At 45.7% G+C, this 24144-nt stretch overlaps 3 protein-coding genes and 1 long non-coding RNA gene across 14 annotated transcripts; 2 read left to right on the top strand and 2 right to left on the bottom strand.

The window, feature by feature from the left end:
• The first annotated feature begins 1117 nt into the window (after positions 1-1117).
• On the top strand, positions 1118-6991 carry TMCO6 (transmembrane and coiled-coil domains 6). 10 transcript variants are annotated; one of them, XM_082725407.1, is made up of 12 exons: positions 1122-1253; positions 1482-1594; positions 3498-3613; positions 3717-3900; positions 4151-4255; positions 4431-4516; positions 4745-4861; positions 5069-5180; positions 5291-5477; positions 5623-5717; positions 6308-6475; positions 6720-6991. In XM_082725407.1, the coding sequence occupies exons 2-12, from the start codon at positions 1574-1576 to the stop codon at positions 6831-6833; spliced, it is 1305 nt and encodes a 434-aa protein (XP_082581533.1). In that variant the 5' UTR covers positions 1122-1253; positions 1482-1573; the 3' UTR covers positions 6834-6991. The 10 variants fall into 10 exon arrangements, with proteins under 10 accessions (XP_082581528.1, XP_082581533.1, XP_082581527.1 ...); XM_082725403.1 differs by having other exon boundaries at positions 1129-1305; XM_082725406.1 differs by having other exon boundaries at positions 1143-1279.
• Positions 2459-3474, bottom strand: LOC309862059. The gene is made up of 2 exons (XR_014310297.1): positions 3372-3474; positions 2459-3322 (listed from the first exon to the last, which is right to left on the bottom strand). It is a non-coding gene; the product is annotated as an uncharacterized lncRNA (long non-coding RNA).
• On the bottom strand, positions 6942-9185 carry NDUFA2 (NADH:ubiquinone oxidoreductase subunit A2). Of its 2 annotated transcripts, none has more exons than XM_082725418.1 (3): positions 8876-9185; positions 8643-8749; positions 6942-7256 (listed from the first exon to the last, which is right to left on the bottom strand). In XM_082725418.1, the coding sequence occupies exons 1-3, from the start codon at positions 8974-8976 to the stop codon at positions 7165-7167; spliced, it is 300 nt and encodes a 99-aa protein (XP_082581544.1). In that variant the 5' UTR covers positions 8977-9185; the 3' UTR covers positions 6942-7164. The 2 variants fall into 2 exon arrangements, with proteins under 2 accessions (XP_082581544.1, XP_082581543.1); XM_082725417.1 differs by having other exon boundaries at positions 8557-8749; positions 8876-9157.
• Positions 9173-23093, top strand: IK (IK cytokine). The gene is made up of 20 exons (XM_082725343.1): positions 9173-9308; positions 9873-9939; positions 12246-12338; positions 12806-12865; positions 14783-14950; positions 15121-15235; positions 15717-15787; positions 15883-15929; positions 16807-16970; positions 18042-18150; positions 18516-18555; positions 18716-18935; positions 19189-19207; positions 19901-19979; positions 20479-20559; positions 20815-20872; positions 22221-22309; positions 22509-22617; positions 22789-22823; positions 22911-23093. Exons 1-20 carry the CDS (start codon positions 9293-9295, stop codon positions 22936-22938), a joined length of 1668 nt encoding a protein of 555 aa, XP_082581469.1. The 5' UTR covers positions 9173-9292; the 3' UTR covers positions 22939-23093.
• The last annotated feature ends 1051 nt before the right edge of the window (positions 23094-24144 follow it).

Below are 24144 nucleotides of genomic sequence, written 5' to 3'. Positions count from 1 at the left end.
CAACTGCAATTGAGATCTTGAGGGACAGAGGCCCAGTAGTTCTGAGTAGGGGACATTGGAATTGAGATCTTGAGGGCAGTGTTAATTAAGGGAAGGGTGCTGGTTTGAGGGAGGGTGCGGTGTTCAGGCAGAGTTAGGGCTCTGTAGGCAGGGCAACAGCCTGGCCAAAAGCCTGGAGGAGGAAAAGAGGAGGGCTTGTTTTAGGGAAAAAAGAAGATCCCAGGAGAGATGAATTAGGCGATGTGCCCCTGCAGTGAAGACTGGAGAGGTATGCAGTGATTAGACCATGTAAAGTTTACTTTGACACAATTCAGATTTCGAAGGTGAGGAACATGGTTTTTTCATTCACCAGTGTTTCCCCAGTACATAGTAGTTAGTGGTGCTCCAAATCTGGTTTAAGGATTACTTTATCCCCAAAATAATGTGATTCACTTTTATGCAGAACAGTGAAATAATTATATTTGTCTCATTTTCATATGCGCATAATGGGGATAATTGTCGTGGAGAACATTCAGTAAGGTGATGCCAATCCAGTGTTCATCAGTGAGAGCTGAGGTTTTGGTGAAATATTCCTAAAACTCAGGATAGTTTTGAATGTCCGTCTAGAGTGTGTTAGGTTGGACGTCTGGGTGGCTCAGTGGTTTAGGGACTCTGCCTTCGGTTTGGGTCGTGGTCCCGGGGTCCTGGGATCAAGCCCCGCGTAGGACTCTGCTCGGCGGGGAGCCTGCTTCCTCCCTTCTCTCTGACTGCCTCTCTGCCTACTCGTGATCTCTGTCAAATAGATAAATAAAATCTTAAAAAAAAAATCTTTAGAGTGTGTTAGGTTTGGGGAGGTTGTATTTGTTGAGCGGAAGGTGACGCACTGCAGTCCAGATGAAGGTTGAATTTCTTTCCTGGAATTGGGAAAGAGAACTGGGAGGGAGAAAAACCAACCGCAGGCGGAGCGCGTGTTGCTGAGTCTTGCCTAAGATCTTCGCGGCCCAAGTCCTACCCCGCCTCTAGCTCTCGCCCCGCCCCTCCCTGCCCCCTGCCCCACCCCATCTACTGTCTCTTCGCCCCGCCTCTCCTTTGGTCCGCCCGCCACCATTTTGCACTGTGCTCCGCCCACTCACTCCTCCTCTTCCGCCCTGCGCTACAGCTGCGCAGTCGGGTGCCTTCTTCTAGGTTTGGGGCCGGTTTCTTTGATTCTGGGCTCCCTGCGAATTTTCTCCAGCTCAGCCATGTGGAGAGGACGGCAGGGCCGCCTCAGGCCGGTGGGCTGCGTAGTGGAGGAGCTACGGTGCCAGCGCCGGGAGCGGGAGGCAGGTGCGGGAGGGCAAGGAAGGCGGGAAGATACCGGCGGGGGTACCGTAGCTCCTCCACTACGGAGGAGTGCTGTGGTATGGCGGATGGTATGGCAATCGGGGATAGATGAGGCCCCCGGGTGGCAGACGGGGGTCCTAGATGTCCCTCCTACGTTTAGCCGGCTCCTTTGCCCTCAGCATTGCGGAAGGCGCGGAGGGAGCAGCAGCTGGTCAGTAAGAGGCTGTTGAGAGACGACGTCTTGGAGGAAGCCGAAGGGGAATGTGTGGCCATGATCCTCGGGGAAGCTGAGGTGAGGGGACCGGGTGCTTGGTGAGTTCTGCGCCCACTGGCGCCAAAATTCCTTTTGAGCTCGGCCCCTTCAGTACCTCCATCCATCCAGTGGGCCAAACCAGAAACTGGGAAATCATCCTCGAGAACTGTGTCCCTCATCACCACATCAGTACATCAAGTCCTGGCGTTTTTCATCTCTTAAAGAGCCCTGGCGTCTTCAAGGTGGTCAACATCGCAGCTACTACCATCTTCTCTGTATACACACAGTAGCCTTCTAACAGATCATTTACATCTGTGCTTGCGGCCTTGAAGTTCATTCTCCATACATCAGTCAGATGTGTCTCTCACAAATCCAGAATTTGGGGCGCCTGGGTGGCTTAGTGGGTTAAGTGTCTCCGACTGGAGTTCCGCTCAGGTCATGAGCTTTTGGAGCCCACTCTTGGGCTCCGTGCTCAGCATGGAGTCTGCCTGAGGTTCTCTGTCCCTCTCCTTCTGTCACTCTTCTGTGCGGGCTTTCTCTCTTTGTCTCTCAAATAAATACATCTTTGGGGCATCTGGATGGCCTAGTCGGTTAGAGGTCTGCATTGAACTGGGGTCATGATCCTAGGATCAAGTCCTGTATTTGGTTCCCTGCTCAGCAGGGAGCCTGCATTTCCCAGTCACTGCTACTCCCCCTTTTTGTGCTCTCTCTGAAATAAATAAAATCGTAAAAAGAAGATCTTAAAAAAAATAGAAATTAAAAATCCTTTCTTCCTAGATGAATGGTTGCCCAGCTCCAACCTTGCCAGTTTACTCATCTTAGCCAACATTCTCCCTTTTCAGTTTTTGAAAGAATATGCTAGGATCTTTCTTGTCGCAAGGCCTTTACATTTGCTACATCTAAAAATGGGTCCTTTTTAGTATTGTCTTGACAGCCTGTTTGCAGAATATTAATCATTCTAATTGTTTACTGTTTCTCCAGCTAGAATTTAAATCCTTGGGAACCTAGACCCTATCTTATTTGTTGTCATTGAAAACTCAGATGCCCTATAGTATCTGGCATATAGTAGATGGTAATTATTTATTGACTAAGTGAATGAAATGGTTAGTTTTAGCTGATTTATTCATTCAGGCATTGGGCATCCCCTTTGTTTATATTGTCTAGGTTTACATATGTTGTTTACAAAAGTATTCATGTCTAGGTTATACCATTGGTTTGTTGGTTCATTGTGTGCTTACTTCATCCCAAGACACTGTGCTGGGGACTGAAGTGCACAAAGATGAGGAGAGTCCTTTTCTTCGTGGTACTTGCAACAGCCCAGTGAAGAAGACAGGCATGTTACCATCTGTCATGAAGGAAACATGAGGCACAATAGAAACCCTTAAGTCTGAAAGGAAGCTAGAAAGAGGAACAGAAATCTGTAAGGAGTGGAGGACCTGGGGATGATATCCCTGGCAGAAGGAATAGATCGTGCAAAAGCTTGGAAGCATTAAAAAACAAGTCATGTTATGCTGGGTGCTGTTGGAGTATAGGTTGCATGGGGAGAATGGCTAGAGGGATAAGTTGTGCCAGACTGAAAGATTTAAATGTTATCCTTGAAATAACTCTGTAAGAAGGCAGGAAATACATTATTCCCATTTTTCAGGTGAAAAATTGAGGTTTAGTTTCCTTATAAAGTAAGTGACAGGGCTGGTATTATTAAACCCAGTTCTGATTAGTCCTTTTGTCTACTCTGTTGCAAGATTGATGGTTATTAGCCATATTAGCCTGAATGACAAGTTCTAGGGACGGATTGATGGTTATTAGCCATATTAGCCTGAATGACAAGTTCTAGGGACGCTGCAGCATTAGAGTGCTCACAGGTGAGGTGGACAGAGTAGGATTCATGCTTGCTTTCTGGCAACTTTGTTTCCATCACTCTTCTTCCTACCCTGCACTCCAGATCCAGCAGTTCCTTCAGTTAGCACAGTGGGGGACAGATGAAAAGCAGAGAGAGAGAGCTCTGGTCAGCCTTCGTCGAGGCTTGCAGCACCCTCAGACGCAGCAAACCTTCATCTGGTCAGTATGGGTGGTGAGTGGGGCCTGGGCCTCTGAGGGATGGACAGGAGTGTGGAGGGGATGGGGCACAGGCTGAGCAGGGCTCTGGTACTCACTCATGTAGGCTGGAGGGCAGCATGCGGACCCTGGTTGGGCTTCTGACCAGCAACCGAGCCCTGTTGCAGCTAGAGGCCGCTCGGTGCCTTCATGAGCTCTCTCATTCCGAGCAGTCTGCGGTGGCTGAGGCCTGCCTGCCAGCCACTTCCTACCTTCTCACCTACCTCTCCGGTCACAGCTCAGACTTTATAGTAAGCCCTCTCCCTTCCTACCTTGTTCTTGACTTGGATTTAAATACTGTGCTTTTGGGTTTGGTTTGAGCTGGCACATAGGGGGAAGAAGAAAATTTGTTTCCCCTGATGTCCATAGCCATACATATGCCCATCACCTTCCACTCCCTTTTACCCAGAACTTCAAAGGGAAAACGTCATCCTCTGCTCTCCCACCCCCACCCTAGCCTGAGACAGGCCATGCCCCGTGCTTTTGTTGTCCCACTCTCAGGAGCTCTGTCTGTATACACTGGGTAACCTGATTGTGGAGAGTGAGGCTGTGAGAAGGCGGCTCCTGCCACAGGGCATTGTTCCTGCTTTGGCTGCCTGCATCCAGGTGAGCATCCATCTGCTTTTTCCCTCCTTGGGCAGTCCTCCCCTGTCTTGTCCCTACATGGCCCTCTGCTTTGTTTAGGCAGCTCCAGCCTCTGCCCTGTGCTAAGGGATTGAAAGTCATAGGAAATCTTATGACCCAGCTTCCATAGTCAGATCTCTACCCTGTCTACTTCTAGTCTCCCCATCTGACTGTGCTGGAAGCCCTTGGATATGCCTTGTCCCAGCTTCTGCAAGCTAAGGAAGCTCCAGAGATGATCATCCCGTAAGTAAAATTTTATCTCCAGATGTGGAAGCGTATGTGACCTACTTGGTGATGTAGCCCCCGGACACCAGATTCAGTCTTGTTTCTGAAACCAGTGCACATTTTAGCTCTGTATCTGGCTGGGAAGAGGTTTGGATTTGGATACTTTCCCACCTGCTGTTAGGGTTTGGGAAGAATGACTGGCATCTTGTCTTCTGTGGTTCCAACTCAAAACTTTCCTGTTGGCAGTTCCGTCTTGGGCTCCACTCTCCCCCAGCATATCCTACAATTGTTGCAACCTGGACCAAAGCTAAACCCTGGGGTTGCTGTGGAGTTTGCCTGGTGCCTGCACTACATCATCTGCAGGTAACACAGACCATTTGCAAAAGTACCACAGACTTGCCCTGGGGCTCCTTTCCAGATCCTCGGGTTTTTGAACTTTGGTTTCTGGAATTGCAGTGAGTTTTCTTCCTCCTGTGGTCTTCTCTGCTTGGACCCCAGGAAACCCATCACTCTAGGCCATTTGCCATCCTCAAGGTGGGATTGATTGAGTACTTGCTTTTTATTGCCTAGCCAGGTCAACAATGCGCTGCTTATCTCCCATGGGGGTCTCTCCACTCTGAGGCTGCTGCTATTGGACGTGGCTGGGGCTGTCCAGAGAACTGAGGATGCAGGACTGGAGTTGGTAGGTGAAGAGGACAGGTCAAGATCTGAGCTACCTTTCTTCCGGTTTTGCTACTTACTATGTAGGTAACCCCTTCCCCCTTACACTGTACTCCCAACTTGTCTTTGCAGCTGGTATGTCCTGTACTTCGGTGTCTAAGCAACTTGCTAACAGAAGCAGCAGTGGAGGTTATGGGAGGGCCAAATCAGCTTGAAGATGAGCGTGTGGTGGCGGCCTTATATATCCTTCTGCAGTTCTTTGTCCAGAAACAGCCCAGCCTGCTTCCTGAGTGCCTTTGGCTCCTCAACAACCTTACTGGTATGTACTGTAATGTGCCTCGGCCTAGACCTTTAGGTTCTGGGAATGCTTCCTCATTGCCTGGGCTGAGGTGGGTAGGACTGGGGGCAGGTGGCAGGTTCAGGTCCCTGTTTGAGGGACTTTACCTTGACATTTTCCCTTCCAGCAAATAGTCCTAGCTTCTGTACCTCCTTGCTCTCCATGGATCTGATCAAGCCTCTTTTGCAGTTGTTGCCAGTTTCTAATGTGGTGAGCGTATTGGTAGGTATTGGGGTCACTTAAGTCTTGGATCTTATGGCCAAAGTAAAAACACTGGGAGCAGGCCTTTGCACTCAGAAGTATCCTTACCTGAGGACTGGTAGGTAGTGTGGTGTGGACGGCTTCAGGGCCAAACCAGTCAGGTGTGAATCCCTAACCTGTTTTGGTTTTTTTTTTTTTTAAGATTTTTATTTATTTACTTGACAGACAAAGATCACAAGTAGGCAGAGAGGCAGGCAGAGGAAGGGAAGCAGGCTTCCCGCTGAGCAGAGAACCCAACTTTGGGGCTCTATCACAGGACTCTGGGATCATGACCTGAGCCGAAGACAGAGGCTTTAACCCACTGAGCCTCCCAGGTGCCCCTCCCTAACCTGTTTTGCTAGTTAAGCAGATCAGCTTACCACCTTGAACTTCAGTTTCCCCGTGTGTAATCTGAGAATACCAGTGCTACCTGAGGCAGCTCTGAGGATTAAAAAACATGTGTTTGCTTGGCATGGTGCCTGACCACATGATCAGCACTCCATATATTTTAGCTCCATGATTAGTCTTTAGTTTTCATCCTTTGTGGGGACTCTATACATGTCTCTCTGTAGGTGCTCACAGTTCTGTGCAACGTGGCAGAGAAGGGTCGTGCTTATTGCCAACATCTATGGCCAGGGCCCTTGCTCCCCTGCTTGATTGGCACACTGGCTTCCTCTGACACTGAAGTAGTAGGCCAGAGTTTAGAGCTCCTGCATCTGCTGTTCCTCTATCGGCCAGAGGTGAGTTTTGGCCCTGGTACCCCTGTTCTGAGGCCTGTAGTCTCACCATGGCCTCTTTCCCTTTCCATCCTATCTATAGCCACTTTTCTGGGCCTGGCAAGCCTATGTGGACTCCAGTTCAGAACTTGCAGCCTCTGGTTGGGAAGGCACTCTTCCAAATAGAGGTGGGCTAACCTGTAAGGCTGTGGGAATCTAGTGTTGGGGCACAGGAACTCGGGTGATGAATCCTTTTCCCTGCCCTCAGGCTGTGGAGGCATTTGTGCAGCATTCAGGGCTTCAGGTCCTAGAAAAACATCAGGAAGAGGCACAGCTCCAGGATCGTGTGCATGCTCTCCAGAAGACTGCTCTTCACAGGTGACCTGGCTTCTCGATATCACTCATTCAACTCATCACCTCCCCCACCCCTCTCAATTTCCTTGTCCCTGGATCCCCTTTTGAGGATTTAGAACCATAATGACATCTCATATTCTCTGCTCCTGTGTCCAGGACAGAATAAAGTTTTATTTTTATAGTAAACTGCTTTGCCTCAGTGGTTGTGTGATAAGGGGTAGAGGGTAAAATGAGGGTAAGAACATGCAGAGCTGGTGTTTTCAGCACAAGCTTTATACAGAACAGAACACTTTTTTCACATTGTACTCGGTCCAACAGAGCCCAACCTGTGGGGCTGTTGCTCTGAATCAGTGGAGGCTTCAGGCTTTGCCACTTAGCACATTCTCCACGGCTCTGGTTACCTGATCAGCACTGAAGTTGTTCAAAGAGACATTCTTCTCTTGGCCAAATGCTGGGGAGAGAGAATAGGGGTTAAATATCTAGTATACACTGTGGGATTACCAAAATATTAATAAAAGTCTTTGTCTTCAACTTACAGTCTTGTTAGGGTGAGAAAAGTAGTACAGAGATATGACCAAGGTGTATTTGGGATGTCTAGAGTTGATCCAGGGGGTCTCAAACACATCTAGGAAGCCCAGATCCAACTAGAATTTTGGCTGATTCTGGGTGGCCACCATGGGAAGGAAGATGTTTCAAGGTAGTTTTTAGGGGCGTGGTAAGGTATTTATTATTAGCCACAACAGTGCTTTGCCCGGGCCTAGCCTTGGCTGGATGCCAATTCTGTGCCAGTCCTAGTATAAAACACTAAAGTAATTTGCATCCATCTCCCCTAGTCTATGGGCTTTTTCCTCCAAACAATTTTTAACATATACTGCAGTTATCCACTGTTAGAGTCAGTTAACCTTAGGTATGACTTATTTTCTCCCGGCCCCGACATTCCTAGAGGAAGGCCTACTATGTGTCAAGCAACATGACCATAATTTCCAGATTAGTAAACTTAAGAATATGATAAACAGGATAAGGGCAGTGTTATATGATTTGTAGGGAATGCCTTATTAAGGAGGTGATAAATAATTTCAGACCTGAGTAACAACATCATGAATTCTAACGAGCTAGCCATGAAAATCTGGTAGAAGTTCATCCTAGAAAGGGGGGACAGGTGTAAAGGTTAAAGGCTATTGTATCCTAGCTATGTAATCTTAGGTATGTTTCATAAAAAAATTTTTTTTTTTTGGTAAGCTCTATGCCCAACATGGGGCTTAACTCCTGAACCAGAGATCAAGAGTCCTATGCTCTACTTACTGAACCAGCACCTGCCCCTGTTTGGTAAAATTTTTGACTCACCGTTCTAACCTCTACAGTAAGAAAAGAAGAATCCACCCCCTCATATAATTAATGAAGATTAAATGAAATTTAGACAAGGAAGTACTCAACGCAGAGCTTAACATTAACCTTAACATCAACAGAGCATATGCTTGTATTACTGAGATTCTCACACTACCTGAAACGGCACTGACCACACCCACACGTCATGTGTAAGGACCCACTTCGACGGGAATTGATGAGCATCGATTCCCAATATGAACCCCGTTTCGAATTACGAAACCAACAGCTCCTGGTCCCTATGCAGGGCAGGGCCCGCATCCATATTGGTATTACTCGAGACACCAGCATTCTACAACCCCACGAATGTAGGTTTATATGAAACAACGTCAAAAGCAAGGCCGAAGTCCGAGTTCCAGGATCCCTACAGGTTTCTGTGTGACCCTGGATGACCTTCTCTTCTCTAACCCTTGTTCTCCTATCGGGGTCCCAAACTGCCCGCTTCCCCGCTCACCGTAGCGGGCCCATAGTTTGGGCTGCACATCAGAACACTCGCGGATTAGGATGGGCAGAGCGGGGTTCGCCTTCTTCAGCTCCACATAGTGTTTCTCGATGAATTCCCTGTTGGGGGGCGGGGAGAGAAAGCCTTACGTGCTTGTCTACGCGCGGGACTCCCCAAACATCCGAGAGGTAAAGGTCATGACCTGGGCGCCCCGAAGCCTACCGGCATACCATCTTGCACCTCACCTGACGCCCTGGCTTCCGGGTGAGCGCTGGCACAAGTGGAGGCGAATCTCACGGAGGCCAAGTTTGGCCCCAATCCCGCGACTCGCTGCTGCAACCGCCATCTCCCCTAGTGCCTAACTCCCCGCCCTAGGACTTCCGGCCAAGTTTTCCACTCTGACTAATCGCGGCCCTGCCAGTTCCCGCGATAGTTAGATGTCTTGCAGGGGGCGGGGTAAAGTTTAGCCAATGTCTTAAAAGCATTGCAGAAGGCGAGTGCCGCTTATTTCCATTTTCTCCGCGAGTGGGCGGAGGCGGAAGGGCTGCGGAGCGCAAAGCACTGTGGGATTGTTCCTGAGGTGCATCGTGGGAAAAATCTTGTCCTGGTTGTGTTGCCTTTGGAGCTTCAGTTCCTGCTGGCGTTGAAACACCGCAGACGAAATGCCAGAGCGAGACAGTAAGGCTCGGGTCATTTGTCCTTTATTACCTACAGGACTTGGGACGCTTGGAGTGTTGTTTTCGCTTCAGAGTTTAAGCACTGTGCGGGTGGTGGAAATCTGGCGAAGCCCTTTAGTATCAAATGAAGCCGGGCAGCTCCGGACTGTTGTCTCTAAGCTTTGTCCTAGCCCCAAGTGACGACGGGTGTGTATTGTCTGTGAAGTAGCCCCTACCGCCTGCACTTAATCTTGGGTCGCGCCAGTTTATCTTAATCGCAGCATCTTGGATGTTATTTTCCGGAAGTATTTGTTGATCCTCCAGCGCCGGTTTAGGGGCTCCCTCCTTTGCACCAAGAGTTCCTTGTATTTTCTCAGTTGGGTACCTACTACTTTGTGTGGTCATTGTTGCTGCTTTTGCCTTTCTTCTTCACTAGAATGGGAGCAGTTTGACGTGAAAACATCAGTATTGTTCATTAATATAGTCCCAACTTTTGCACAGGAACTGACACGAAATAGATTTATTAAATTAACGCCAGGGTTTTTTGTTTGTTTGTTTGTTCATTTATTTATTTACTTATTTTAAGGTGAGCCTTTCTCCAACCCTTTGGCTCCAGATGGCCACGATGTGGATGATCCTCACTCCTTCCACCAGTGAGTATTTCAGTATAGGACTAAGTATATGAGCTGGGGATGAATAGAGTGGTGTGGAAATGGTGAAGGAATTATAAATGTCTTGTCAACAAGGATAGTGACAAAAATTGTACCTCATGAGCCTTTATCTCTGAACTTTAGCTGCATAATGTCGACTGCATAAGAATATTAGAGGGGAAGTTCTGGCTGCGAGGGTGCGAGTTTTTAAAGTTAATGTTTAATTATATGATACAGGAATTCATCCTTGTAGAAAATTGAAGTAGAAGTAAGAGTAATATTCTTTTTGATAACATCCCCAGTTCCAGTCCCTTTCTTGGAAGTAACCACTGTTCCTTTTCCTTTTCATATGTGTCTTTTTCTATTTAAAATCCATTTATATGCATACATGTAGGTCTGAGGAAGATATACTATTATTTTGTAAGTTGACATATTAAAATTAAGTGATGTTGTATTATATATTATATCATTTTGCTACTTGCTTAATTTCTCCACTCATGGTCTTAAAAATTATTTTCACGTAAGTGACAAAGACTCCCTCCCCTCCTTTTTTTAAACACATTTATCTCAGAGAGCGAGAAAGAGTAAGAGTGTGTGAGCAGTGGGGAGGAGCAGAGAGAGAGGGGAAGCAGACTCCCCAGTGAGTGTGGAACCTGGTGCAGGCTTGATATGCTACACCTTGATCTCTGGACCTGGAGATCCTGTCCTGAGCCAAAACCAAGAGCCAAAACTCAACTGACTGAACCACCCAGGCACCCCAAGGACTCCTGCTTTGACGACTTTCATCAAGCTTCTCTGGGATCCATTTTTGGCAAGTCCTATTAGGTTCAGTTTAAGCAAAGAATGCTGTTAAGCCATTTTATGGAGAGTCCCCTTAAGTAATCAAATAGATCAAGTCAAGCTCCTTTTTCCCTACCCTTAATGGCTAGCCAGTTTTCTCTTAATAATTTTTTTTTAAAGATTTTGTTTATTTATTTGACAGAGAGAAAGAGAGATCACAAGTAGGCAGAACAGCAGGTAGAGAGAGGGGGGGAAGCAGGCTCTCTGCTGAGCAGGGAGCCCGATGTGGGGCTTGATCCCAGGACCCTGAGATCGTGACCTGAGCTGAAGGCAGACGCTTAACCCACTGAGCCACCCAGGCACCCCAGTAATTTTTTTTTAATAAACGTCCAGTTGTCCCAGTTTGTTTTCAGAGTTGAGTTTCAGTCCTTCTCCCCTATTGCAGTAGTCTTTATTCCTGTTATAGTAATCTTGAGCATTGTCTTCCTTGGGAACACTTAGAAGGATTCTTTGCTAAAACTGGGCACAGCAGGCCAAGGAAGAAAGTCAGAAGAGGGCTCAAATGGACCCGATTAAACTTTGGTCAAGGAGTGAAGTTTTTGTTTTTTTGTTTTTTTTTTTTTTTAGATTTTACTTATTTGACAGAGAGAAATCACAAGTAGGCAGAGAGAGAGAGAGAGAGAGAGAGAGAGGAGGAAGCAGGCTCTCTGTTGAGCAGAGAGCCAGATGCGGGGCCCGATCCCAGGACCCTGGGATCACGACCTGAGCTGAAGGCAAAGGCTCCAACCCACTGAGCCACCCAGGCGCCCCAAGGAGTGAAGTTTTGTCACTGTACTGATTAAAATTATCTCTTGTACCATCATTGCTGTCTGCCACACGTGGGAAATACTGTCATGATATAGTCTTTAGTTAATGGTCATTTAGGCTGTTTCCAAGTTTTTATTACTTTCAAAGCTGAAATTGTGCGGTGCCTGGGTGTCTCAGTTGGTTAGGCATTGGCCTTTGGCTCAGGTCATGATCCCAGGGTCCTGGGATCAAGCACCATGTTGGGCTCTTTGCTCAGCAGAGAGCCTCTTTTCCCCGTCCCTCTACCTGCTGGCTCTTCCTGCTTCTGTGCATGTGCTCCCTCTCTGTCAAATAAGTAAATAAAATCTTAAAAAAAAACCCCAAAACTGAAATTTTATTTACACGCCTTTTTATACTCCTATTCCAATAATTAACAAAGCTAAATATGGGTGCATGGAGTTGGTAGGTCATAGGATATACCCACTTAAATTTTGATACAGCCAAATTGCTTTCACATTTGCTGTACTGACTTATGTGCCTCTCAGAGGAATATTCACTTTACAAATTCTCACACATACTTGATTTATCAGATTTTGTAATAGTCAACACTCTGATGCATTAAAAGTGGCTTTTTTTTTTTAAATTTGTATTTTCTTGATTTCTAGTAAAGTTAACCATGGTTTTTAACATACTCCTTTTTTGATTCTTACTGGATACTAATTTTTAAAATTTTTGCCTTCTAGATCAAAACTCACCAATGAAGACTTCAGGAAACTTCTCATGACCCCAAGGGCTGCACCCACCTCTGCACCGCCCTCTAAGTCACGTCACCATGAGTAAGTTCTGGGGTCCTCCAACCTGTCTCCCATCTCCTTCCTACAGAATCTGCTGAACTAGATGTCGTATGAACTGGAAGGCTAGTTCTTTTTTGACGCCTATAATTCTGATTCTCCCTCTCTGGAGATTGAAGCTCCAGTGAAGACTAGAGTGTGCTAAGATCTGAGTACGTTCCACATACTACTTGTATTAATAGAATACCACTAGTGCTTAAATGGACAGATTTCAGGGACCATTGCAGCTCTAGGAACTCAGATGCTGAGGTAGAATTTTAATAGTGCTTCAAGTGGTTTTGCTGCTTTCTGAAGCTTAGAAACACTCACCTACAAATAGTGGTCTGGATCTCTGCGTGGTTGAAGCTGTTGCTTTGTTCCATATTCTAGGCCTTCAGTCCTCAAAGCCAGTTGTTGGGGGTTTCTGGGGCTGTGGCAATATTTTGCTATCAGTGAATTTCTTTCTCTTTTAGGATGCCAAGAGAGTACAATGAGGATGAAGATCCAGCTGCACGAAGGAGAAAAAAGAAAAGGTAAAGGAAGGATGAAGGAGTGTTGGACTGTAAGGTGGACAGTATTTTTTTTAAAGGCGTGGAGGTCAGTAGTTACTATGAGGCTGGAGATTAAGGTTTTCCTTTATTATCTGAGGTTCTCTGGTTTAGTGGAGAAGAACGATAGGTAGAGTGGCAATTTAGGACTTTGGGGTCAGTGTGCAGTATTTTAATCTCATCTCTCCAGTTCTTAGCTGGATAATGATGGGGTTATTCCCTAACATGTCTAACCCTCAGTATTACCATGAGTAGAGTGATTTCATAACTTTTTTTTTAATAAAGATTTTATTATTTATTTGACAGAGATCACAAGTAGGCAGAGAGGCAGGCAGAGCGGGGGCGGGCGGGAAGCAAAGAGCCCAATGTGGGGCTTGATCCCACGACCCTGAGATCCTGACCCGAGCCAAAGGCAGAGGCTCAACCCACTGAGCCACCCAGATGCCCCTGATTTCATAACTTTTATCAGGTTGTCATGAGGACCAACTGTAGTAATGCATGTAAGCACTTAGCACTAGTATCTGGCATATTGCAACCACCCAGTAAATCTTATCTGCCATTATCACCATCATCATCATGATTTTTTTTTTTTTTAAAAGATTTTATTTATTCATTTGACAGAGAGATCACAGTAGACAGAGAGGCAGGCAGAGAGAGAGAGAGAGAGGGAAGCAGGCTCCCTGCTGAGCAGAGAGCCTGATGCGGGACTCGATCCCAGGACCCTGAGATCATGACCTGAGCCGAAGGCAGCGGCTTAATCCACTGAGCCACCCAGGCAACCCATCATCATGATTATTTATAAGATACTGAAATTTCTGGACCTTGTGTTTTGCTGTTATCTCTTCTGGGGGAAGACCAGCAAGGGATGATTTTCTTTTTCTTTCTTTCTTTTTTTTTTTTTTTTTTTGAGTGTGAGCATGAGTTGGGGGGAGAGGCAGAGGGAGAAGCAGACTCCCCATCAAGCGGGGTGCATAATGTGGAACTTGATCCCAGGACCCTGAGATCATGACCTGAGCCGAAGGCAGCGGCTTAATCCACTGAGCCACCCAGGCAACCCATCATCATGATTATTTATAAGATACTGAAATTTCTGGACCTTGTGTTTTGCTGTTATCTCTTCTGGGGGAAGACCAGCAAGGGATGATTTTCTTTTTCTTTCTTTTTTTTTTTTTTTTTTTTTTTTGAGTGTGAGCATGAGTTGGGGGGAGAGGCAGAGGGAGAAGCAGACTCCCCACCAAGCGGGGTGCATAATGTGGAACTTGATCCCAGGACCCTGGGATCATGACCTGAGCTGAAGGCAGATAGCTGAACCAACTGAGCCACCCAGGGGCCCAGGAATGATTTTCAGTTGAAATTTAGAAGGTGATATGGGACGCCTGGGTGGCTCAGTTGGTTAAGCGGCTGCCTTCGGCTCAGGTCATGATTCCAGCGTCTTGGGATCGAGTCCCACATCGGGCTCCTTGCTCCGCAGGGAGCCTGCTTCACGCTCTGACTCTTCCTTCCACTCTGTCTGCCTGTGCTCGCTCTCATTCACTCTCTCTCTGACAAATAAATAAATAAAATCTTAAAAAAAAAAAAATAAAAGGTGATAAAAGTTTAGATAACTTCCTCTTGCCCTACAGAAAAGTCTCATCTTTAGAGACTGAGTGATACACAGTTGTGTGGCATTAAAGAATTCTGAAATGACAGATGGAAGGTTCCATGGTAGCATTGAAAGAGTCTATCTGTGAGCTGGAAGATGCTATAATTCTGATTTTGAGGACTATCCGGAGTTGGCCAGCAGTTCTATGAGGATGTATATGAGCTTTCACCAGACAGTTGGATAAAACAGGTAGGAATAATTCTGCTGACCTTGGGATAGCAGCTGGTGAGCCTTACATGTTTGTTTTTCTCTGGTCACAGTTATTATGCCAAGCTTCGTCAACAAGAGATTGAGAGAGAGAGGGAACTAGCAGAGAAGTACCGTGACCGTGCCAAGGAACGGCGAGATGGGGTCAACAAAGATTATGAGGAAACTGAGCTGATTAGTACCACAGCTAACTACAGGGCTGTGGGCCCCACTGCTGAAGCGTGAGTACCCAGGCTACCAGGGCAGGATTCCCTCAGCATCCCAGTGGCCTACAATCACAGTGTGAATTCTTGTTAATACTTTCCTTACTTTGGAACCCAGGCTGAGCTATTTCAAGAAGGACTTGGTACTCACAAATAACTATTCTAACGTGGCTTCTTTCATTATACAGGGACAAATCCGCTGCAGAGAAGAGAAGACAGTTGATCCAGGAATCCAAATTCTTGGGTGGTGACATGGAACACACCCATTTGGTGAAGGGTTTGGATTTTGCTCTACTTCAAAAGGTGAGCCATGGTGGGTGGGTAAAGAATAATCCTAGAATGCTGAATCCTCTTGTATGGGCCTTTCAAAGTGAAAGGGGGGAGACTGCTCTCAGCCCAGTCCATATAGGAAGAGTAATAGTGGCTCTTGATTAGGACTAATTGGTACTCATCCTTTAAGTCTCAGCCTTAATTTTATTTTTGGGGGGGGGGGAACCTTCCCTGATCACCCAGGTATGGTTGTTTAACCATAACAAGTGAGGTTGTTAAACCCCACTCCTCACTTCCCACTTCTTGTATCTCTGCATAGCTCTTTTATTTCACATAGCATAGTTTTCACATTTTGTTTGTTTGTCTCTTCTGCTGTAAGCTCCGTTAAAGCAAGGACTATATTGTCTTGCTCAGTATTGAGTTCTTAGTTCCTGGCACAATGTGGTATATAGTGGTGTTAGATAAACATATGTAAAATGAATAAACGTCTAAATCCTACTTGGTTTCCTGTTAGGTACGAGCTGAGATTGCCAGCAAAGAGAAAGAAGAGGAAGAACTTATGGAAAAGCCCCAGAAGGAAACCAAGTAAGTAAATGCCAGGGAAAGTTGCGGGTTTAGGAAAGTGGGACCTAAAGTAGGAACACATTTGGTAAAAAAGAAAATTTTTTTTGTCTTTTCAGGAAAGATGAGGATCCTGAGAATAAAATTGAATTTAAGACACGTTTGGGTGAGTACAGAATTTTTACAGTAGTGGTTGTGCATTTTAGGTCGGTTATAGGCAATTTAATGGTCTGAGCAAGATGTGCTTTCCCTTCCCTTCAAACTGCTTTCCTCTTTCTTGCCCCGACATTAGCTAGTTTTCTTAGAATACTCTACCAGAACTTAGATGTGGACTTAGTCATTTCCTTTATTATTAATATTTCCTCATTTATGTTGGAAGCTCTTGCAGATTGTGGCTTATGCATTGAGGAAGGCAGCTTATAGCTTATCTGTTAAAAGAGGTAGCATATGAGGTGATTAAAAGCTCAGAATTTGCAGGCAGAGACCTGGGTTTGAATCCTGGTGATGAAACTACACTAGGGATGTGATATTAGGTAACTCATTCACATCTCAGTGCCTGTTTGTCTCTCTGCAAAAATAGGGCTAATTCACCTCATGGGATTATTGGAGCCATTAAAAATACTATATGCAACATGTCTGTTTTATTGAGTATGTAGCCAACCTGATTTTTCCATCATTGTCAGTATCCCTTTACACCTCATCCTTCTTCCTCACAGAGCCTAATTCAATGCGAAGCCCATAGTGCCCCTGAGAATACAATGTAGAAGAGTGGATAAGAGCTCAGGCTTTGGAGTTAGATAGACTGGGTCCCAATCTTTATTCTCTCACTTCGTAGCTGTGTGACTTGAGGTAAATCACTTCCCTTTCAGCTTTGGTATTCTGATAACTTAAAAGGAGATAATGATGTGTACCTTACAGGGCTCTTGTGAAGACTGAGGCAATAGTATTTGGTGTGGTGGTACAGAGTAAACACTTACTAAATAGCAGCTGTTAGTGTAGAAGTTTCTCAGTGGCTGTGCTTGCTCCTGGTTCTCTTTTTGTAGGCCGCAACGTTTACCGCACGCTCTTCAGGAGTAAGGCATATGAACGGAATGAGCTGTTCCTGCCGGGCCGCATGGCCTATGTGGTAGACCTGGATGATGAATATGCAGACACGGACATCCCCACCACCCTTATCCGCAGCAAAGCTGATTGCCCCACCATGGAGGTAAGTGGTTTGAGTCCTGAGAGCCTGTCAGGTGGGCCTTAAATCTGGGAGTCTGCCTTCCTTCTGCGCTGGATCTCATCCACCACATTTAACCCTGTCCACTTTTAACTTTCTAAATGTTAGTTGAATCCATTCACTTTTCTCTATTTCTATCAGTAAAATTCCAGTTGAAGCTGTCATGTCTGACTGGAACTAATAAAAGATGCCCTTGTTTTGTTTCCTCGCTTTCACTCTGGTTTCTTTTCAGTATTTTATTTTTTTTTATTGAGTCATAATTCATGTGCTACATAATCCACCTTTTGAAAATGTGTAACTTAGCAGCTTTTAGTATATTCATAGAATTATGCAGCCATCACACAATATAAAAAAATTTGGGGAAAAAAATTTTGATCCACTTCTACCCCACCCAAAAAACCCCCTGTACACTTTAGTCATAACCCCCACAGTCTTCCTATCCCCTTTTACATTGTGATTTTTCACATGTGGCCAGTGTGATATTTTCAACATAGGAATTTTTATCTCACCACACTTGAGAAGGTTTCAATGGTTTCTCATTATTAGGATAAAGAGTAAAGTCTTTGTTGTGGCATACGAACCCTGGCAACTTCTGTCCTGAACCACTTTTTCATCATGATTCTCCAGTTTATTCTCCAGTGAATCCCAGCTTGCTAGATTCACTTCTTTTTCTTTTTCTTTTAAGAGAGAGAGGGAGAGAGAGTGTAAGTAGGGGCGGGAAAGGCTGAGGGAGAGAGAGTCTGGAGCAGGCTCCACGCCTATTGCGGAGCCCAGTGTGAGGCTTGGTCTCATGATCTTTAGATCATGACCTGAGCTGAAATCAAGAGTCAGATGCCCAATCTACTGAGCCATCCAGGTGCACCTAGATTCACTTTTGACCCAGGTCTTTGTATATGTCATTCTGTGTGACTGGAACGTTCTATGACACCTCCTTTCCCTGTTTTTTCACTGAGTTGGTTATAACTTACCCTTGAATTGGTTAAGTGAATGAAAGAGTGAATGAATGAGGAGATTCTTGCACTGTGATATAATATCCTTGCTGCTTCGGGTTTTTAGGCCCAGACCACACTGACCACAAATGACATTGTAATCAGCAAGCTCACCCAGATCCTTTCCTACCTGCGGCAGGGTACCCGCAATAAGAAGCTCAAGAAGAAGGATAAAGGTAATCTGGAGGGTTAGGGAGAGAAACCTTAACTCTGGAGGGGCACCTGAGGGTGGAACCAAGGTTTCCTGGAGCCTTTTGTGTCTAGAACATTGGGAGGCTCCTGGGAAGCAGAAAAAAAATGGGAGCAATGGAGCATTAACAAGGAGATGGTTACACACAGGTTCTGTCTGCTTGAGCTTCCCAGGAAGCAATGGACAGCTTTGAGGCTTGAGAAGGGAAAGTATGGGGAGCTTTTGTTATTCCACCTTCTAAACAGATGTTTAATGAGTATTCAGAGCTGGAGAGCATGAATTCCCACCCATGATTCCTTGAGTGGGAATCAACTCAGGAATGTATTCTTCATTATCCTTTCTATATTTTAGGGAAGATGGAAGAGAAGAAACCCCCTGAGGCTGACATGAAGTATGTATCCTAGCACTGTCACCTGCTAAGTGTGAGGAAAGGGTTCCCTGTTTCTTGTCTTTGGCATTTTGGGGAGGTCTTGATATGAGAATCTGTGGAGAAATGGCCAGGGAAAATGGAAGTGTGTATGACTTTGGCAGCTAGTGATCTGTTTTTCTAGTATATTTGAAGACATTGGGGATTATGTGCCGTCCACAACCAAGACGCCTCGGGATAAGGAGCGGGAGAGATATCGGGAACGGGAGCGTGATCGGGAGAGAGACCGAGACCGTGACAGAGAGCGGGAGCGAGAACGAGATCGGGAGAGGGAACGGGACCGAGAGAGAGAGGAAGAGAAGAAGAGGCACAGCTACTTTGAGAAGCCAAAAGTGGATGATGAGGTGAGATATGGCCCTGGTTACCAAGTGGGGAGCTGCCCGTCTGTGTCTGCTCTGCCAGGTACAAGATTTGTTTGTTAATATAGGTGCCTCAGGGCTCCATAGCAGCAGCGGATTCAACTAATCCAGGGTGGGAAGCATCCTGAAAATGAGGCAAAAGTGGGTAGGGAATTGATTCACCGATCAGTCAAACAGGGGAGGAATGAATACAAATCCCTCATGGCAATACTCACTTCAGTTTCTGTTTTCTTTCCAGCCCATGGATGTTGACAAAGGTGGGTGACATCTGAGACATCTTCTTGCATTGGCTCTGGCCTTCTTGGGCTGAGAGGCTGCTGTCCTAGAGTTCAGAGTTGGCAAAGGCTGGGATTACGGGACTGCCTGATCTGAGTTCTCATTAAGATCCATGTCTTGCTTCATGAAATAGAAGATGAGTCTGGAGTTACCCGAATCTTCCTGGGCAATGGCAGGGCATATTTGCTCTGCTAGATACAGTTCCTCCACCTGCAGGGTTCTGAAGATGTGAGGGAGGTCGAACTGGCAGTATTCTGTGTACATAACTCCGTCTCAACCAGAGTAGCTTGTTATTTAAGGATTCATTTATTTCCAGTAGAGAGAAAGAAAGAGCAGGTGTGCGTGCGCCCACATAAGTTGGGGGAGGGGTGGAGGGAGAGAAAATCAAGGAGATGTCCCTCAGAGCCAGGAGCCTGATGTAGGGCTCAATCCCATAACCCTGAAATCATGACCTGAGTGGAAACCAAGAGCTGGCTGATGAACCAACTGAGCCCCCCAGGTGCCCTGGGGTAGCTCATTATTAGTTGGAATTTGAATAAAGTTTTGTTAGCTAAAAGCTTTCTCTTTTGCTTAAAAAAATGACTTTATGAAAACAGGTTGGAAAGTATGTTTCGGGAGGGAGCAGAGGTAAGTTTCTTGTTTCACAATCTGAACAGAGATCTTTTTTCCCTTAGGACCCGGATCTGCTAAGGAGTTGATCAAGTCAATCAATGAAAAGTTTGCTGGGTCTGCGGGTTGGGAAGGCACTGAATCATATCCTTTATTTCAATACGTTGCTGGAGTCTAGAAAACTTGTCCTGTGTTCTTTCTAATTCCACCTACCTCCCTGCTTCCCCACAACCCCCGCCCCCACCCCGCCTCTTGCCTTTTATAGTAAATTTTGTCAGGGATGCAATTATTTCGACTTTCCCACTTCTCAGAGGATCTATTCATGTCCTTAAAAGTTTTCATGTTGGGACGTTGAGCCCTTGGTCCTTCCTTCTTGAAGCTTTTCTGCTATAGGTAGAATTCTTTTCTTTTCTTTTTTTTTTTAAGATTTTATTTATTTATTTATTTGACACAGAGAGAGAGATCACAAGTAGGCAGAGAGGCAGGCAGGGCTGGGCGGGGAAGCAGGGTTCTCTGCTGAGCAGAAAGCCCGATGCCGGGCTTGATCCCAGGACACTGAGATCATGACCTGAGCCCAAGGCAGAGGCTTAACCCACTGAGCTACCCAGGCGCCCCTAGAATTATTTTCTTTAACATAGCATATGCTGAAGAAGCCAGAGGACAAAAAGCAGCTGGGAGACTTCTTTGGAATGTCCAATAGCTATGCCGAGTGTTACCCAGCCACGTACGTGAGACCGTTAAGGGAGGCTGGGATGATTGGAGAACAAGTTGTGGGGAGGAGGCTGAAGTGGAAATCTGATTACTTGGGACTAAGGGGTACTTTTTACTTGGATGAACATTTCTTTTAGGCACTGAGTGGGAGGTCTCAGGTTGGGGTGTTGGTCATTTTTAGGCATATAGCATCTTAATTGGGAAGGTTTCTGGCTAAAGCATAGGGGTCTGGGTCTGCACCATCTGTCTAACTTTTGCTTCTTTTCAGGATGGATGACATGGCTGTGGATAGTGATGAGGAGGTGGATTACAGCAAAATGGATCAGGTATGGCATTGGAAGGATGAGTGGGGAGTCTTAGGCAGTTACTTTTTGGCACATACCTCCTTCCCCCCCTCCCAACAGATTGGTGTCTCATTTTCTGGGCCTTCACCTTCCTTCAACTGCAACAGTAAGAGCAGCAGCATTATGGAGTCATGGGAAGCTTAACTGTACAAAACAAAACGAGATAGGCCAAAAATAGGTTTTTTTTTCAAAAGATTTTATTTATTTATTTGAGAGAGAGACACTGAGAGAGAGCATGAGACGGAAGAAGGTCAGAGGGAGAAGCACTCTCTGCCAAGCTGGGAGCCTGTTGCGAGATTTGAGCCGAAGGCAGTTGCCTAACCAACTGAGCCACCCATGCACCCAAAAATAGATTTTTTCTTCTTATTTCTGACAAAGTGTCAGATTTTGATTTCCATTGTAGGCGTAAGCAAGCCTTTAGTGCATAAATAGAAAGGGTAGAAGAAATTTCAGTGTTTAGAAAATAATCAAATTTTATTCTAGCCAGGATTGAAATGTTCTTTGCTAGTCTTAAAAACAAAAATACTGGGTGCCTGGGTGGCTCAGTGGGTTAAAGCCTCTGCCTTTGGCTCAGGTCATGATCCCAGGGTCCTGGGATGGAGGCCCGCATCGGGCTTTCTGCTCAGCGGGGAGCCTGCTTCCCTTCCTCTCTCTCTGCCTGCCTCTCTGCCTGCTTGTGATCTCTGTCTGTCAAATAAATAAATTTTAAAAAAAACTTAAGAAAAAAACCACAAAAACAAAAAAAAAACCAATAATACTTTGGGGCACCTGGGTGGCTCAGTCAGTTAGGTGAAAAGACTCTTGATTTTAGCTCAGATCTCGATCTCAGTGTTTTGAGTTCAAGCCCTGTGTTGGGTTCCATGCTGGATGTGAAGGCTGCTTAAAAAAACAAAACAAAACAAACCTCAACCCCTGACACATAACACCATTAATGGTAAAGAAATTTCATCTACTTTTTCCTTGTTTCTGTTTACTGCAGTGGTTGAGCCTGGTTTATTTCCATCTTGGAGACTTACTTAACCCTGGTTCTGCCATTTATTTAGTTTTATGGCCTTGCCAATTAATTTTACTGCTTATGCCCCAGTTTACTCATCAGGAGAATGGAGAGGACTGTGGTTCTCTTTTAATAGCATTTGAGAGAATTAAATATGTGTTTAGTGTTCAGAACAATGCCCAGTACATAGTAAGTAGATAGTAAGCATTTATTATTATCAGGGTGGGATTTACGAATAATGCAACAGGATTGTGAGAGGACCTGGCTTTAGTAAGGGCTAAAATTCTTTTTCTATGACATCTCTTCCTTCTCTGTCCCCATTCTGTCTTCCAACAGGGCAATAAGAAAGGACCCTTAGGCCGCTGGGACTTTGATACCCAGGAGGAATACAGCGAGTATATGAACAACAAGGAGGCTTTGCCCAAGTGAGTCGGTACTAAATACGGCCAGGGAGTAAGGAGAGGGATGATGATGGAGTGGGCTAGCCTTCACCAGGTTTGAGGGTAGTCTGGCTGAGACATTCCTAAACAGGTTCTTTAGTCATAGGGCCATCTGGGAACACCTCTGTACAGTCATGCAACCTTTGGTGCCTTCTTTCCCTCATTTGTCCTTTATTTTTCTCAGAGCTGCATTCCAATATGGCATCAAGATGTCTGAAGGGCGGAAAACGAGGCGCTTTAAGGAAACCAATGATAAGGCAGAGCTTGATCGCCAGTGGAAGAAGATTAGTGCAGTAAGTGAGATCACTTCTTGGGTGGACTTCAGCTGGGAGGAGACACTGGCCCACAGATAAAAGGAATAGGCAGTGGGGTAGAAAGCCATGGACGTGGAGAGAAGTTTGCCTTGTGCCTCACGTGATCAGACTGACAGTGTAACTATTGGGTGTAACTGTTCTTTTTTGTAGATTATTGAAAAGAGGAAGAAGATGGAGGCTGATGGGTGAGCACCAGCATTCTTCTTCTGGGGCACTGTGGGAATTGCTTAGAGAACTGATCTTAGGCTGACTCACTTTTCCTTCCATTGCAGAGTTGAAGTGAAAAGACCAAAATACTAATCTCCATTTCCAAGTCCAAAAAGACTCCCCACAAGGATGGACTCACCAGTGCTTGCTTTCTTTAATTCCCAAAAAAGTTGCAAGGTCTCTTTTTGTCAATGTATATAAAATGTTACTGTATGATCATTTAGTTCCATTAAATCTGGCTAACCTACTATCATGTCTTCTCTGTTGGAGCATCCTCCCTCCTGGGCCCCTGAAGCACTAAGACGGCTTCTAATTCTACTGCTTGTGTAACATGCTCATGCAGAAAGTTAGCTTTCCTTGAGCTGTGATTTTTGATTCCTAGGCAGTAAGGATCCTAGCAAGGACACCTAGTGGAGAAGGAAGTAATGACCTCCCTGATGGGCAAGAAGTAGATAGAGGAACATAAGCATGATTGGTCTCATGTCAGACTCATTCAGGCCCATTTGGGGGTCTACTTTTAGCATAGAGAGTCCCTGGGCTGCCAGTCTGATCCCAAGGTTGTACAGGACTAGGCTGTAAGTGAAGGCAGACGAGAATTACTTGGGAAACAAAAACGGATTTATGCCCTCCTGAGAGCTTTGTTAATTCTAAGCAAAAATTGTTGTTTCTTTGGCTGAAGGGATAGCCTTGGGGGAGTCCTATGGTAAGCCAGCAGGGTTTGGTGCCCTTTAATACCCTGAAATTTTGCCAAGGCCTAAGGTGGATCCCTTGGCCTCTGAATCATTTCATCATTTCATCCCCAACCTTTTTCCTCCTCCGGTCTGGTGCTCCTAAGAGTCATCCCTTTTTTCCTGGCCGAATCCCTAGCTGCCACTGCCTGTCTTGAGCCTAAGACCTGTGGGATGAGCACATACATGGAAAGCTAGAAGGCCAGCTTAATCTTTGCCTTGCCCTTGATAGGGCAGCTTGATAGGGCAAGAGCATGTGAGGAAAACAGCTTTGTGCATGGCACCTAGGAGGTTGAAATTGGGCTTTAACTGAAATAGCACCTAGAATGCCTAATATCAGACAGTAAAGGACACGCTGGTTTCATGGTTGTAGGCATTGGTCCCAGTTAAGAAAAGGGTCACAGAGACCTGGCTTCAATGAAGATAGCTAGAGGGTCATTAAATTTAAGACCTGGGGTTTGGGGTGTATGCCTGGCTCAGTCTGTAGAACATGTCTCTTGATGTCACGGTCCTGAGTTCAAGCCGCACACTGGGCAAAGAGTTTACTTAGAAAACAAAAGCAAAAAACCCT

Source organism: Mustela nivalis (genome assembly GCF_964662115.1).
Source record: "Mustela nivalis genome assembly, chromosome: 3".
Taxonomy (NCBI): Eukaryota; Metazoa; Chordata; class Mammalia; order Carnivora; family Mustelidae; genus Mustela; species Mustela nivalis.
The sequence above is the reverse complement of the archived record's forward strand: the minus strand, read 5'-3'. Positions and strand labels throughout refer to the sequence as shown.